A 14,150-nucleotide genomic window follows, 5' to 3' on the forward strand; every position below is an offset into this window, starting at 1 on the left:
GTGTCTGTGTGGGTTTCCTCCGGGTGCTCCACTTTCCTCCCACAGTCCTGTCACACATGTTGGTAGGTGGAGTGACTGTGTAACACTGTCCACAGGTGTGTGTTTGTGTGTGACTGAGCCCACTGTGACCTTGATCAGGATGAAGTGATGAATGAATGTCATATGCGTTGTGGATGAGCCCAAGCACTGTAGTGTTATCAGGTGAAGGAATGGCCTGATGTCTGTGAGGTTTGGTTTTGATGTCATGAGTTTGTAGAGTGCACAGGACAGGACTCAACACACAGCAGTGGGCTTCACTGCTCAGAGTCTGGCTGCTACAGAATGAGAAGCTCAGAGTGAGTGGGTGGGGTTTGCTGTGTGTGTGTGTGTGTGTGTGTGTGCGTGCTGATTAAGCTCAGGACCCTGTCAGAGGGGCAGAAGCCCAGGTTGTTTCTCACCAGTTGTAGTCGTGTGGTTATACATTTGATTAACATCTCCCTTGGGGCAGTGGTGTTTTAAACTTAGAGAGTTGGCTTGGCTCCTAGAAGGTTGCCAGTGTGTTCTGCAGGAAAATGAGAGTTGGGGAAATGAAGGAACAATGCTTTCTCCTCCCTCAACATCCATGGCTGAAGTGCCCCAAGAAAATCACCTGTTTCTTTTTTTTTTTTTAATTGATCAACTTTCTTTTGTTTGTTTAACCATTGGGAAATTAAATCCATGAGGATGATGCTGGAAAACAGACTTGATTATAAATATGTCGGGGAATGTGTGAGCTGCCAGTTATTTCACCTGTTAGAAAGTTACTCTGGACACTTAACACTATGTAGTATTTTTATGTTATTATTACAGCTTTAATGCTCCACTGACCTGTAAAAGGGAGAACAGCACTGGGCTCAGCACTGCAGAGACTGCACTATGTCTCCACTTTTGGAGGAGAGTTTTCCTTTAAAAATTATTTAAGTGCTTTAACACTTTACAATGAAATGAGATTTCTTGAGGGCCACTGACGTCTGAACCGATCTGAAGGCTAGAAAGGTGCTAATAGTCTCGCCTTGTGTTTTGTTGCTGTAGGAGCTGGAGATGGACCAGGATCTGTTTGGAGGGGCTCCTCGCTTCCTGACCCGACCCAAAGCCTTCTCCCTCAGCGTGGGTCGGGATGCCACCCTCAGCTGCACTGTGGTGGGAAATCCTGTTCCAGCTGTCACTTGGGAAAAAGGCAAACTGCGCATTTCCACAGGGGGGCGCTTTAAAACGGTGGAAGATGGAGATGTGTATCGACTCACAATCTATGACCTGACCCTGGATGACAGCGGGCAGTACATGTGCCGCGCCAAAAACAATGTTGGTGAGGCTTACGCTGCTGTGACTCTGAAGGTAGGCCTTCCGCCAAACATCGTGGAGCGAGCCCCTACGTTCACCATGAAGCCCAGCTCCTCCCGCGTGGGCTTAGGGGGTGACGTTACCTTTTACTGCCGGGTGGCGGCTCATCCAGACCCCAGCTTTGAGTGGGAGAAGGACGGACGCTATCTGGGCGAGACCAATCGCATCAAGGTCACTTCAGACAGCGAGTCCAGCTCTCTGCGGATTCAGAGCGTGAGGAGCATGGACAGTGGCACCTACACTTGCCTGGCTCAGAACCCCATCGGTCGCGCCCAGGCAGCCGCTGTCCTGGTGGTGGACTTGCAGGACACGAGACTCCTCAACGTGGACAAGAGCACCTCCCTCCTTTCTCACCTGCAGAAGCGCAAAGAGGAGATGTGCAAGGATATCTCCCTGTTCCGCATGTCCGAAAGCTCTTCCCTGACCTCCTCCGCCTCCTCGACCGTCGCGGAGGATCTCAGCAGCGTCCAGGAGCAGAGAGTATCGACTCTGGCCAAAAAGCTGCCCAAAGGTGTCTTCACGCGTACCTGCATGTTGACCGAGGGCAAACACGCCAAGCTCAGTTGCTTTGTCACGGGACATCCCAAGCCCCAGATCATCTGGAGGAAGGACGGAGTGAACATCATCGAGGGGCGGAGGCATGTCATGTATGAAGACCAGGCAGAGAACTTCATCCTCAAAGTCCTGTACTGCAAGCAGAGCGACAACGGGCTGTACACCTGCAACGCCTCCAACATGGCCGGCCAGACCTTCAGCGCCGTGCTGGTGATCGTTAAAGGTAAGAAGGAGCTGGGGGAGGTGAGTCTTTCTTCACTGTGCTGTGATTCCAGTGGCCAAGGTTCCACAGCAGAGAACCGTCATGTCTCACTGTAAAAAGAAATGTTAACAGGAACTACATAAGGCACAGAGGCACAACAGCTCAGCAGGGGGCAGATGAAAACCTGCACCAGGGGCAGAGGGTGGGATGATTGAGGTAATTCAAGCAATCGGTGGCACCCTGTCAATGTGAGTAGGGTTGGGGTGTTATTTGTTGACAAATGTTGTTGACGTTTAATACATAAACAGATATTCTTTAACAAGACCATTAACAGATGCCTTTATGGACAAATCAAACCATTCCTTTCCATTCGATGTTTGTTAATAATAAAATAAACTATAAAATTATTTTATCTTGTCAGTTCTGGACAGTGTAAGATCATAGAAAGTCTGTTCTTTCCAAACCACAAAACTGAATCAGTGAACGGAAAGTGACTCATTTACAGCAGAAAAATCCTGATCATGACAGAAACCGACACGATTACATTTTAACAGTGAAGTTTTTTACTGATTCTAAATGCAAACACCCCACTTTATCCAGCAGAAGTAATGTCAGTAATACAGACTTGATAAAGGGGCAGGGTATCACTGGGAACCAGACATTTATGTAAAAATACTTACATTTCTGTGTAAGTATCTGATTGATAAAGCTGTGCTGTGTTTAGTGTAATCCACGGATACTCCTCACTCTCTGGTGTTCTGTCTTTCATCGTCCTGCAGAGGTCAGTTACTCATCAGAAAGTCAGTAATGGTCAGATGTGTCCAGTGTGTTGCTGTGTGTTATATCGACAGATGAGATGAGTAAGTTTTGTAAAACGTAGAGCAGAAAGTGAAAGACTCATGCCTCCACACATGGAGAAGAGAGTTCAGGACTCTAGTAAAACACCGTAATATTAAGCCCAACTCAGCTGCTCACTGTGGGGAAGGGCGTTTAAGCCGTAGGGACGTACAGAGATGAAGCAGCGATGAAGTTTGTCCAAATTCGTCTCTCTGCTCTCTTACCCCTTCTTCACCTCAAGTATGGTCAAGTATGGATGTATGGTCATCTTTGTGTGGAACGAGCGCAGAACCTGGAGTACAGGAGACAGAGATGTTCCATGTAATTTTCAGACCATTCTAAATTTCATTCCTTAAACAACACACTGTGAAGCATCCATCAGAAAGAGAGGAGGAGGTGCTATGTGTCAGCAGTCTTACATTTCACTGCCATCTCTATGACCACATAACCTGCCCATTAACACTTATAAAGTTAGCTCTAAAACTCTCCAGCGGACCCAGCTCCCGGCTCCAGAAGAGTTGAGTCAGAAACAGAAAGCAGTGCTCAGTAATTCTCTGCAATGGCAAAAGCCCTTTTGTTGTTGATATGTAAATACGTGTTCCTCCAAACCTGATGCCTGTAACATGTTCAAAATCATTGCGACAGGGGCCTGTCCACACCCTGAGCTGCTTCACCTCCGAGAAGCAGTGGGTCCAGGTCTGAAAGCTGAATTTGCTGCAGTGTGTCTGTTACACATGTCCTAACCTGTGCAGCTGTGCTGGGAACAGAGGTGTGCAGAGTCCTCCAAGCCCCGCACTGTGTAGGCTGCACCTGTCCCAGATGTGGCTGTTACACTCATCACATTTAAAATGGTTTATAGTGTTGCTAACGTCACTTTCAGAATACGGTCATATTTACAAACAACAGTGAAGTTAATGAGGTACACGTTCCAGTACTGTCTCTTTAAATACAGCTCTGAGGCAGTCTGTGAATCAATGTGAATTATGAGATGTTGTAATCTGATTGACGTCCTTTTTATAAGCACTGACTGAGATTACCTTACACACGTTGCATAAAACACTCACACACTCCAATATTCTCCCCTCACTGTCCAATCTATCAGCTCCACTGACCATTTACAGACTGTTGCTGTTCACACATTGTTAGCCCCTTTCACCCTGTTCTTCAGTGCACAAGGAGCTGGTCAGAGGGGCAGTATGACTGGTTGTTTTGGGCCGGGCAGTGTATTTCTCGGAGAGCTATCAGACCGCTGTATCCAGAACTTGAGCACTGATATTCCTCTGTTGTGGAAACGGTTGGGGACTTCTTCAGCCACAGTCTCTTTGAGGTGGATCACTGACATCGGTCTTTAAGGTGGAGTCAGATTGCAGCTATTTTTTGCAGGTGTTGAGTGGTCCACAGTTGTTTCGGGTGGTCAGTAGTGAACTGCATAGCTGGCTTTCCCTGTTAACATGGGAGAGATTGTAATGACTACTGCTCACACTAACACCTCTGTGACCCACAGGCACAGGTCAGGATCAGAGGACACAGACCTACTGATAATGCTGCTATTAACCAGTTAGGGCCGTTATTATGACCAGCGATAATAGTCGTGCTGTTTGGTCAGTGGCCTGAGATTGTTTAGCTGAAGTTTGATGCCATAAGCACATCCAGTAAAGGTCAAAGAAACCCACTCCTCAAGTAAAGGCCAGTGACATTTCAGATGATTCCAGAGCGTAAACGAAGCCCACCATGCTGGTCACCTCCTCTGTTTCAGATTGCAGACAGAGTGTGAACATTGGGAGGGAGAATAAGCTCAGTGCGACCCTTAGGGGCTGGGGCTGTTAACAGCAGCAGGGCAAGATTTAAGAGTGATTACATCCCTTAACTCACCCTTTCTTCTGAAACCTATAATGAAAACTGAGTGAGTGATTGACTTACTGAGCGACGGATTGACTGAGTAACAGATGGAGTGACTGAGTGAGTGACTGACTAACTGACTGAGTGAGTGACTGACCGTGTTACTAACTGATTGAGTGACTGACTGAGTGACTGACTAACTGACTGACTGGCTGGCTGAGTGACTGATTGGCTGGGTGACTTCAGTCTTCACTTCAGTCACAGTCAGTCAGTCGTTCAGTCAGTCAGTCGTTCAGTCAGTCAGTCAGTCATACAGTCACTCAGTCACACAGTCAGTTACTCACTTCAGTCACCCAGCTAGTCAGTCAGTCAATCAGTCACTGAGTCAGTCAGTAACTCAGATTGTCAGTTATTCACTTCAGTCACACAGTCAGTCTGTCACTCAGTCAGTAAATCACAGTCAGTCAGTCACTCAGTCACACAGTCAGTCAATCAGTCAGTTATTCACTTCAGTCACCCAGCCAATCAGTCACTCAGCCAGCCATTCAGTCAGTCAGTAAGTCACTCAGTCAGTCACTCAATCATTTAGTAACACAGTCAGTCAGTCAGTTTGTCAGTCACTCACTCAGTTAGTCACTCAAAGTAACTGACTGTGTGACTAACTGACTGACTGACTGACTGACAGGCTGAATGACTGTGTGTCTGAGTGACAGGCTGAATGTCTGTGTGACTAAGTGACTGTGTGGCTGACTGATTGAGTGACTGACTGACTGTGACTGACTGACTGAGTGACAGAGTGACAGACTGACTGACTGAAGTGAGTAACTGACTGATTGACTGACTGAAGTGAGTAATTGACTGACTGTGTGACTGAAGTGAAGACTGAAGTCACCCAGCCAATCAGTCAGTAAGTCACTCAGTCAGTCCCTCAATCAGTTAGTAACACAGTCACTCACTCACTCAGTTAGTCACTCAGTCACTTAGTCAATCAGTCACTCAGTAGGTCAATCACTCACTATAGGTTTTCATTATAGGTTTCAGAAGAAAGGATGAGTTAATGGACATAATCACTCTTAAATCTTGCCCTGCTGCTGTTAACAGTCACAGTCAGTCAGTCACTCAGTCACTCAGTCACACAGTCAGTCATTCAGTCAGTCACACAGCCAGTCAGTCAGTCAGTCATTCACTTCAGTCACCCAGTCAGTCACACAGTCTTTCAGTCTGTTAGTCTGTCAGTTACTCAATTAATAATTCATTCAGTCACACGGTCAATCTGTCTGTGAGTCACACAGTCACTCAATCAGTCACTCAGTCTGTCAGTTACACACTTCCTTCACCCAGTTGGCCAGTCACTCAGTCAGTCACTCACTCAGTTAATCACTCAGTTAGTCACACAGTCAGTCACTCAGTTACCCAGTCACCTAGTTATTCAGCCAGTTACTCACGTCAGTCACCCAGTCTGTTAGTCAGTCACTCGGTCAGTAACTCAGTGAGACAGTCAATCAGTCGCTCATACAGTTAGTCAGTCACTCACTCACCCTCATAGCAAGGAGATGGCACACCACTGTTGGCCCACTGAGGACAAAGTTGGAGGTCCACTAATGTTTTACACAGCATTTTCTGGGTGGACCACTGCCGATGGTTGACCAGCAGTGGTATACAGTCAGTGGTGTGCTAGCCTTTTTATGCCAGTGGATCGATATATGCTCACTCACTCACTCAGTTAGTCAGTCAATCAGTCGCCAGTTACTCATTCAGTCACTCACTCACTCACTCACTCAGTTAGTCAGTCAATCAGTCGGCCAGTTACTCACTCACTCACTCACTCACTCACTCACTCACTCAGTTAATCAGTCAATCAGTCGGCCAGTTACTCATTCAGTCACCCACTCACTCACTCAGTCAACTCTGTGTTGTTTGCCTACACTTCACCAGCTGCTCTACTAACTTAATGCACACTGTGCCATATGTTTCTGCTGCGTTTGCCCTTGCAGAGCCAAAGGTGCCATTTAAGAAGAAGCTCCAGGATGTGGAAGTAAAGGAGAAGGAGACAGCCATGCTGCATTGCGAGGTCCCAGTGCCAGCCATTCAGGCCAACTGGTTCATGGAGGAGACCCGTCTAGAACAGAGCAGCAAGTATCGCATGGATGAGGAGGGTACACTGCGACGGCTCACCATTCACAACGTGACCACCAACGACGACGCCGTCTACATCTGTGAGATGAAGGAGGGCAGCCGCACTGTGGCTGAGCTCACAGTTCTGGGTACGTTACAAACCTGACCTCCTTTAAAGGAGCAGTCTGCTCTATGCCACTGACTCTCTGTTACACTGACACCTAGTGGCCCAGGTGAATCATACTCTTTGTACTTTGTTTAAAAAAAAACACACTCCATGGAGTGACCTAAAACAATCTGAGTGTTCTGAGTTGTTTTTGAATCATTAATTCTATGATTTTAAATAAAAGAACTTCTAACCTGCCTCCAAAAGTTACACAGTGCAGTTTTTTTTTTAGCAACAACAGTTCTCCCTATTACAGCTCAGAGGAGCATCACAGTGATTTTGAAGCTGTAATATTAAGGTAAAAAAGTGATTTAGTTTTGCTTTAAAGGAGCAAACAGCCATTCTCTCCACTGTCTTCAAAGTGTACTGCCCCCATGTGGTGGACCCACTCTATGGAACATAAAGGTGGACAATAGAAAATCCAAAAATCATGATTAAGTACTGCTTTAGATCTTGCCCATTACTACGTGGTAGTTTCTGATTGGTCAGAAGTGTAACCTACAGAACAGATAGGGGACACCTCTGGCTGAACATTTTACTCTTATTTCCATCTAAAGTTTATTGTTTATGTGCATTTTTTAGGCAACATCACCAAGAAGCTGCCCAGGAGGACGGTGGTGCCGGTGAGTGATACAGTGATCTTCTGCGTGGAGCTGGAGCATCCTGTGGATGATGCCTACTGGACCAGGAACGGAGAGAAGCTGAAGGAGGATTCCAGAGTCACCATCGCCCGTACGTTCAAGCAGTACACCCTCACTATCCGCGAGTGCTCAGCTGAGGACTCTGGAGAGGTGGCCTTCATTGCTGCAGACTGCAAGACCTCCACACGCTTTTCAGTCACAGGTAACAACTGTTCCCGAGGTTTCAGACACTAGGGAAGATGTGAGATTTTGCTCCTTTTTGCTCCCCTTAATGCAGTATCAGTGTGTCAGTGGGAAGGGAGTGGGAGGTGGATGTATCCTAGTTACATAGTGCAGTTTCTGCAGTGCTGAGCTGAACAATTATAGCTTAATAGCTAAAACAAATGACCTGTTCTCCCAATTACATTTCAGTTGAGCATCACAATGATTTTGAAGCTGTAATTTTAAGGTGAAAATATTATTTACTGTTCCTTTAAATACTGCAACGGTAATCACCATGTCCCAGCCATGTTCGACAGGTTTTAAAAAAAAAAGGCAGTAATCTACATTTAGGTTTGTCAATCAGACTAAATTCAGAGCAGTGTTGCAGCCCTCTGCACCTGTGCACCTTCAAAACTGGGAACATTTCTGAGCCGAAAGAAGTTCACAACCTCCTCTCACTCAGAGCTGGTCAAGACTGCTGTCTGAAGTAGTTGGTAGCTAATGCAGCTGCACAAAGCAGCATTTCTCAGTTAACTGCGTAACGTAAGCCCAGAGTTGAGGACTCTCCAGTGGGAATGTCCCTCAGCTCTTTTCCTTTTGGACACATCTGACCTGAGGCTTGGGTTGTCTGAGTAAACTGAGAAATCCTGCTTTATGGAATATGACCCCAGGTCTGTTTCTTTGCTAACACTGTTTTACAGGTTTCTGAATCGATTTGGTACATTTCTCACATCATGATTTACACTGGCGTCACAACAAGTGCATTTCCCAAAACAGTGAAAGCCAATGAAATACCTGCAAAAGCACGTAGCTCTCTCAGAATTCTTTTTAGCTCAAAAGCAAATATTTATGTAAATCATCTTGTCAGTGCCCTCAGAATGGTCTGTGTGTCATTGCCTATGAACAAGGCACAGTCGTGTTGTCAGTGCAGCAGTGTACACTGTGAATATATTCTGATGGAAACTAGCTAAGCTTCTGATTACAAGGACGCTGCGCATTATGTGGCGTATCAAGTGAAACACTAGGTGCTACACACAAAATACAAACTTATTACACATGACTGTGTGTGGGAGACTGAGAGAAAGAAATTGGACTGGAATCAAACGTATTCAATAATAATCTTTTACTGCTTTGTTCACACTGCAATTTGTTGACAGAAAAATCTGATGGAAATTCAGGAAAGACACACAACTGTTTGGCAGCACACTGTAACACAAAGGATCAACTACAAAATTAGAACCTTACTCTAAACATTCAAAACTACCTAAGACAACAACGTACGGAAATGTGCTTCTCTTTTCTAAACATCCTGACGCTCCTCTTTGTTGGGCCACATGTTTTCATCCACATCACACTGGATATATTCTCTTGCAATGCAGCGTGGGAAGAATCTCCTGGAGTGTCTCTGCAGGCATCTGCTGTGATATCCTCACAAGCTGCATCCACGGCAGTCAGCAGGTTCATCTGGGTGTACGGCTGGGGATCGTACCATCTCCAGGCTGCGAAGAGCTCCTCAGTTGGGTTCAGGAATGGGGAACAGGGGGGAGGAATTCCATCAGCGTTGATGAAATTGTTGTGATGAACAGCAAACCATTGCCTTACGGTGTTAGAGCGGTGAAATGACTGCATATTTAGGCAAATCCTCTTGCATCACGTCTCCCTTATGTTCAGGGATGAGATGCTGTGTGTTATAGGGTTCTGACGTAGCAGTGGAGACAGACAGACTTGGTAATAAGCATGACAGAAGTGGAAACAAAGAGAAGGAAATGAGTAATAGCAGAAACAGACAGACTAGACCAGGCAACACGACATGAGAAACGAGTAACAGCAGAGACAGACAGACTAATCCTAAACACGGAGCGCTAAAGCAAACAGGGCAGACAGACTAGAGGGCTAAACAACATGACTTCGGAAACGAAACGAATGACCGACAAGAGGAAGTGAGACAAGGGAACTTAAATACATTACATAGACAAGAGACACCTGAGACAGATAATGAGAGGGCTGGATTACGGACTGACGAGGAGGAGGAACAAAGGCAGGACAAGGGCGGAGACACGAACAATAACAAACAGAGCCATGGCGAGGAAAACAGACAAGAGGACAAGGGCGTGACATGATTGAAGACGATATTCGACGGTATCCGGAGACCAGCTTCTTGTTTTAAAACATAGTCCACAAATGTTGCTCCTATCTCTTCTTCTGCTTTGTCCCCTCAGACTTACCCCTCTCCTCGACTCTTCACCCTGTTCACAGCCTTGTATTTCCACTGTGAGGCTTTGTGACACCGCAGTGTTCTGTGTCTATATTTGTTTGTCAACTGAAGGTTCAAGAGATGCACCTCTGACCTGTGGGTGAGAGCTGTTTGACCATTGCTTGATCTAAACCTTCACAGATTCCCCGTCTTCACTGAACGCCAAGATTCACCTGAGAACAATTAATCAATGACCCAAATTTACCAAAAAAAGTGTCATAGAAATTATTGTCATAGACTTTTATTCTGTAACTTTACTCCTGTCACATCTCTCTCTCCTCTCTCAGCACCAAGAAAATACCCCCCCGATCCCCCCATCAGCCCAGTGGTGTCTGACAAGACGGACACCTCCTTCAAGTTGAGCTGGTCGAGACCTGACAGTGAGCGGCCGGTGCCCATCAATGGCTACATTGTGGAGAGGAGGAAGGTGGGGGCTCAGACCTGGGTTAAAGTCACAGGTGCAGAAATCTTGTCCAGCAGCGAATGCACAATTAGCAACATCTCGGAGGAGGGCAGTTACCAGTTCCGCATCTCAGCCGTCAACGATTTTGGACAGAGTGCCTTTCTGGAGGTCCCTGGAACATTTTACCTGGGTATGTGGTCTTTATTGAGCATCACTGATCTTTTTATAAAAGCATTTATCTTATCTTTAAATTTATTTAAAGTCCGGATGTTGTATATTTATGTATTTACCTGCGTTATTGATTTTTTTAGTGAAAGTGAGTACACTTCCTTTGCAGAGAGCACAGGGGACACTGCAGGTCTCTTTCTAATGCACAATCTTTGTTTTTTGGCTGCATTTAAAGGTGCACTCTGTAGTTTCAGTAGAGCTCCTGTCTGTTATTGTAATTTATGTACCTCACCACCCGAGGTTGCACATCCTGAATAACAACCTGTACCTGTATAAATGCATTTAGTACATTACTAAAGTGTGCAGATGTTTCCTGAAGCACATGGATGACTGCTGTTGCTGTTTGTGGTGTGCAATGTTCTCTGTCTGTGTTCAGAGCCCTCAGCGACAGTAAAGACTGGCCTAAAGAGCTGCAGCGCCCCCTCTGGCGAGGAGGCCAGCTTCACCGTGGAGCTCTCTGCGGTTTGCTCCGGTGTTTGGACCCTGAATGGCAAGGTCATACGCAGCGGAATGGACTACCTCATCACTCGCTCCAAGACCACTCACACACTGCTGATCCGAGAGGTCACCTCAGCGCTGGATGGAGCCCAGATCAGATTTGTGGGCGGAGGATCAGAGAGTGTGTGCTCTCTGAGCGTGAAATGTAAGGACAGCTTGATAAGGGTCGGGATGTGACTCTGGGAATGTTATGTTTTTTCTACTTGCAACTACTTCCTTTTTGGAAAGACTAAATATAAATCATGCTCTATTAATGTGTTCTTAATATCAGATATTTATTTTGCTTTTTTCCTGTGCATTTCTGGAGATGCAAGAGTTTGACCCAGACTCTGAGGAACTCCTGAAATTCTGAAATTCAAAAAGAGGGATCTCATGTGTGGAAAAACTCCAACCAGGAGGAACAAGGCAGCCTTGTCCTTACCCAAACATCCTGAGAGACCACCGTCGACTCTTGGCATTTGCTCTGCATTATGAGCCGATGCTCTAACAACTGAGTAAACTTACCACCTCTGGAAGGTTGATGGTAGTCCCTTGAGATTACGTGATTGTGTTCGGCAGGGTGTAGGATGCTCCCTCGCTTAAGGGCAAGGTTGTCCTGTTCCTCCCAGAGTTTCCTTGCTTGAGAAGATTCTGATTCCCCTGGGGTCCAGAGACCAGCAGTTCCCTTGTGACAAAAACATCTGCATGAATTAGAGTGTGCTTCATATACATTTTATGTAAAAATACACAGAAGCTGATTCATCAACTGCACTCAGATCGGCAGTAGTTTCCACATCGTATTAAAGTGTCATGAATTGAGTTCATAGATCATTTAACGCTGTCAGATCTGCAGGACATAAATAAATCATTATTGCACACAAAATAAACAGGAGATTAGCGTCATTTTAATGACACTGTTTTTTGGTTTGATGGTAACTCAAGTATTTCCTTGTTCACTGTAATCTAACATTTCACACTTTCAGAGAAATGCATTGTAATGAAGAGAAATGCAGGGTCAGACTCTATTGCTGCTGTACATCATTTTAATGAGCCTCAGTAATGCTCAGTGTGGTCATGTATCCAGGTTGTGTTGGCTCTCCGTAACTGAGCACCTCTCCCCTTTTAGCTGCTCCTGCTCATTTCACCAAGAAATACTCGGACACAGAGGTGTTCACATTCAACGCCCACTCCTCCGCACAGCTGCACACAGAGGTCTCTGACGCCAGCATCCAGGTCAGAACCGATTCTTCATTATTGATTACTCATTATTCACACGAATGCACTCATATAATATTACAATACAGAATGATCAGCCAGGCATGGTTTATCAGGCAGTGGGGGAATGTTCAGTGTAGGGATTTGAGTTTTGGCATATGTTTAGTAACAATGAGCGATAAGATCCTAAAATAATATCGTGACATTTCAGTTTATTCTTCAGTAATCATGCATTCATTCATTCATTGTCTGTAACCCTTATCCAGTTCAGGGCGGCGGTGGGGCCAATGCTTACCTGGAATCATTAGGCACAAGGCAGGAACACACCCTGGAGGGGGCACCAGTCCTTCACAGGGTGACACACACTAACACCTGCGGACACTTTTGAGTCTCCAATCCACCTACCAATGTGTGTTTTTGGAGGAAACCGGAGAACCCGGAGGAAACCCACGCAGACACAGAGAGAACACACCACATTCCTCAGACAGTCACCCGGAGGAAACCCACGCAGACACAGAGAGAACACACCACACTCCTCACAGACAGTCACCCAGAGGAAACCCACACAGACACAGAGAGAACACACCACACTTCTCACAGACAGTCACCCGGAGGAAACCCACGCAGACACAGAGAGAACACACCACATTCCTCAGACAGTCACCCGCAGGAAACCCACGCAGACACAGAGAAAACACTCCACACTCCTCACAGACAGTCACCCAGAGGAAACCCACACAGACACAGAGAGAACACACCACACTTCTCACAGACAGTCACCCGGAGGAAACCCACACAGACACAGAGAGAACACACCACACTCCTCACAGACAGTCACCCGGAGGAAACCCACACAGACACAGAGAGAACACACCACACTTCTCACAGACAGTCACCCGGAGGAAACCCACGCAGACACAGGGAGAACACACCACACTCCTCACAGACAGTCACCCGGAGGAAACCCACGCAGACACAGGGAGAACACACCACACTCCTCACAGACAGTCACCCGGAGGAAACCCACGCAGACACAGGGAGAACACACCACACTTCTCACAGACAGTCACCCGGAGGAAACCCACGCAGACACAGGGAGAACACACCACACTCCTCACAGACAGTCACCCGGAGGAAACCCACGCAGACACAGGGAGAACACACCACACTCCTCACAGACAGTCACCCGGAGGAAACCCACGCAGACACAGGGAGAACACACCACACTCCTCACAGACAGTCACCCGGACGAAACCCACGCAGACACAGGGAGAACACACCACACTCCTCACAGACAGTCACCCGGACGAAACCCACGCAGACACAGAGAGAACACACCACACTCCTCACAGACAGTCACCCGGAGGAAACCCACGCAGACACAGGGAGAACACACCACACTCCTCACAGACAGTCACCCGGAGGAAACCCACACAGACACAGAGAGAACACACCACACTCCTAAACAGTAATGATATTAATGGCAATATTATAAAAACACATTAATTTTACAAATTAATATTAAAATTGTATTTTAGTATCAATGTAACTTTCAAAAATTCTGCAGAGACTAAAAATATCTGGAAACATTTGTTTATTTTCTAAACAGCAGTATCTTAACAAGATTCGTCTTTTGTAAAAAAAAATAAGTAATTTAA

At 46.2% G+C, this 14,150-nt stretch overlaps 1 protein-coding gene across 1 annotated transcript in view; it reads left to right on the forward strand.

The window, feature by feature from the left end:
• The first annotated feature begins 1,059 nt into the window (after positions 1-1,059).
• The window catches only part of obscnb (obscurin, cytoskeletal calmodulin and titin-interacting RhoGEF b), a 128,383-nt gene continuing 115,292 nt past the window's right edge, over positions 1,060-14,150 (forward strand). Inside the window, 6 exon segments of the mRNA XM_066682573.1 lie at positions 1,060-2,137; positions 6,787-7,056; positions 7,656-7,916; positions 10,457-10,762; positions 11,177-11,443; positions 12,404-12,510. Of these exon segments, the coding sequence (XP_066538670.1) occupies positions 1,060-2,137; positions 6,787-7,056; positions 7,656-7,916; positions 10,457-10,762; positions 11,177-11,443; positions 12,404-12,510 (2,289 nt within the window).

This window comes from Hoplias malabaricus, chromosome 10, assembly GCF_029633855.1.
Source record: "Hoplias malabaricus isolate fHopMal1 chromosome 10, fHopMal1.hap1, whole genome shotgun sequence".
In the NCBI taxonomy this organism is placed as follows: Eukaryota; Metazoa; Chordata; class Actinopteri; order Characiformes; family Erythrinidae; genus Hoplias; species Hoplias malabaricus.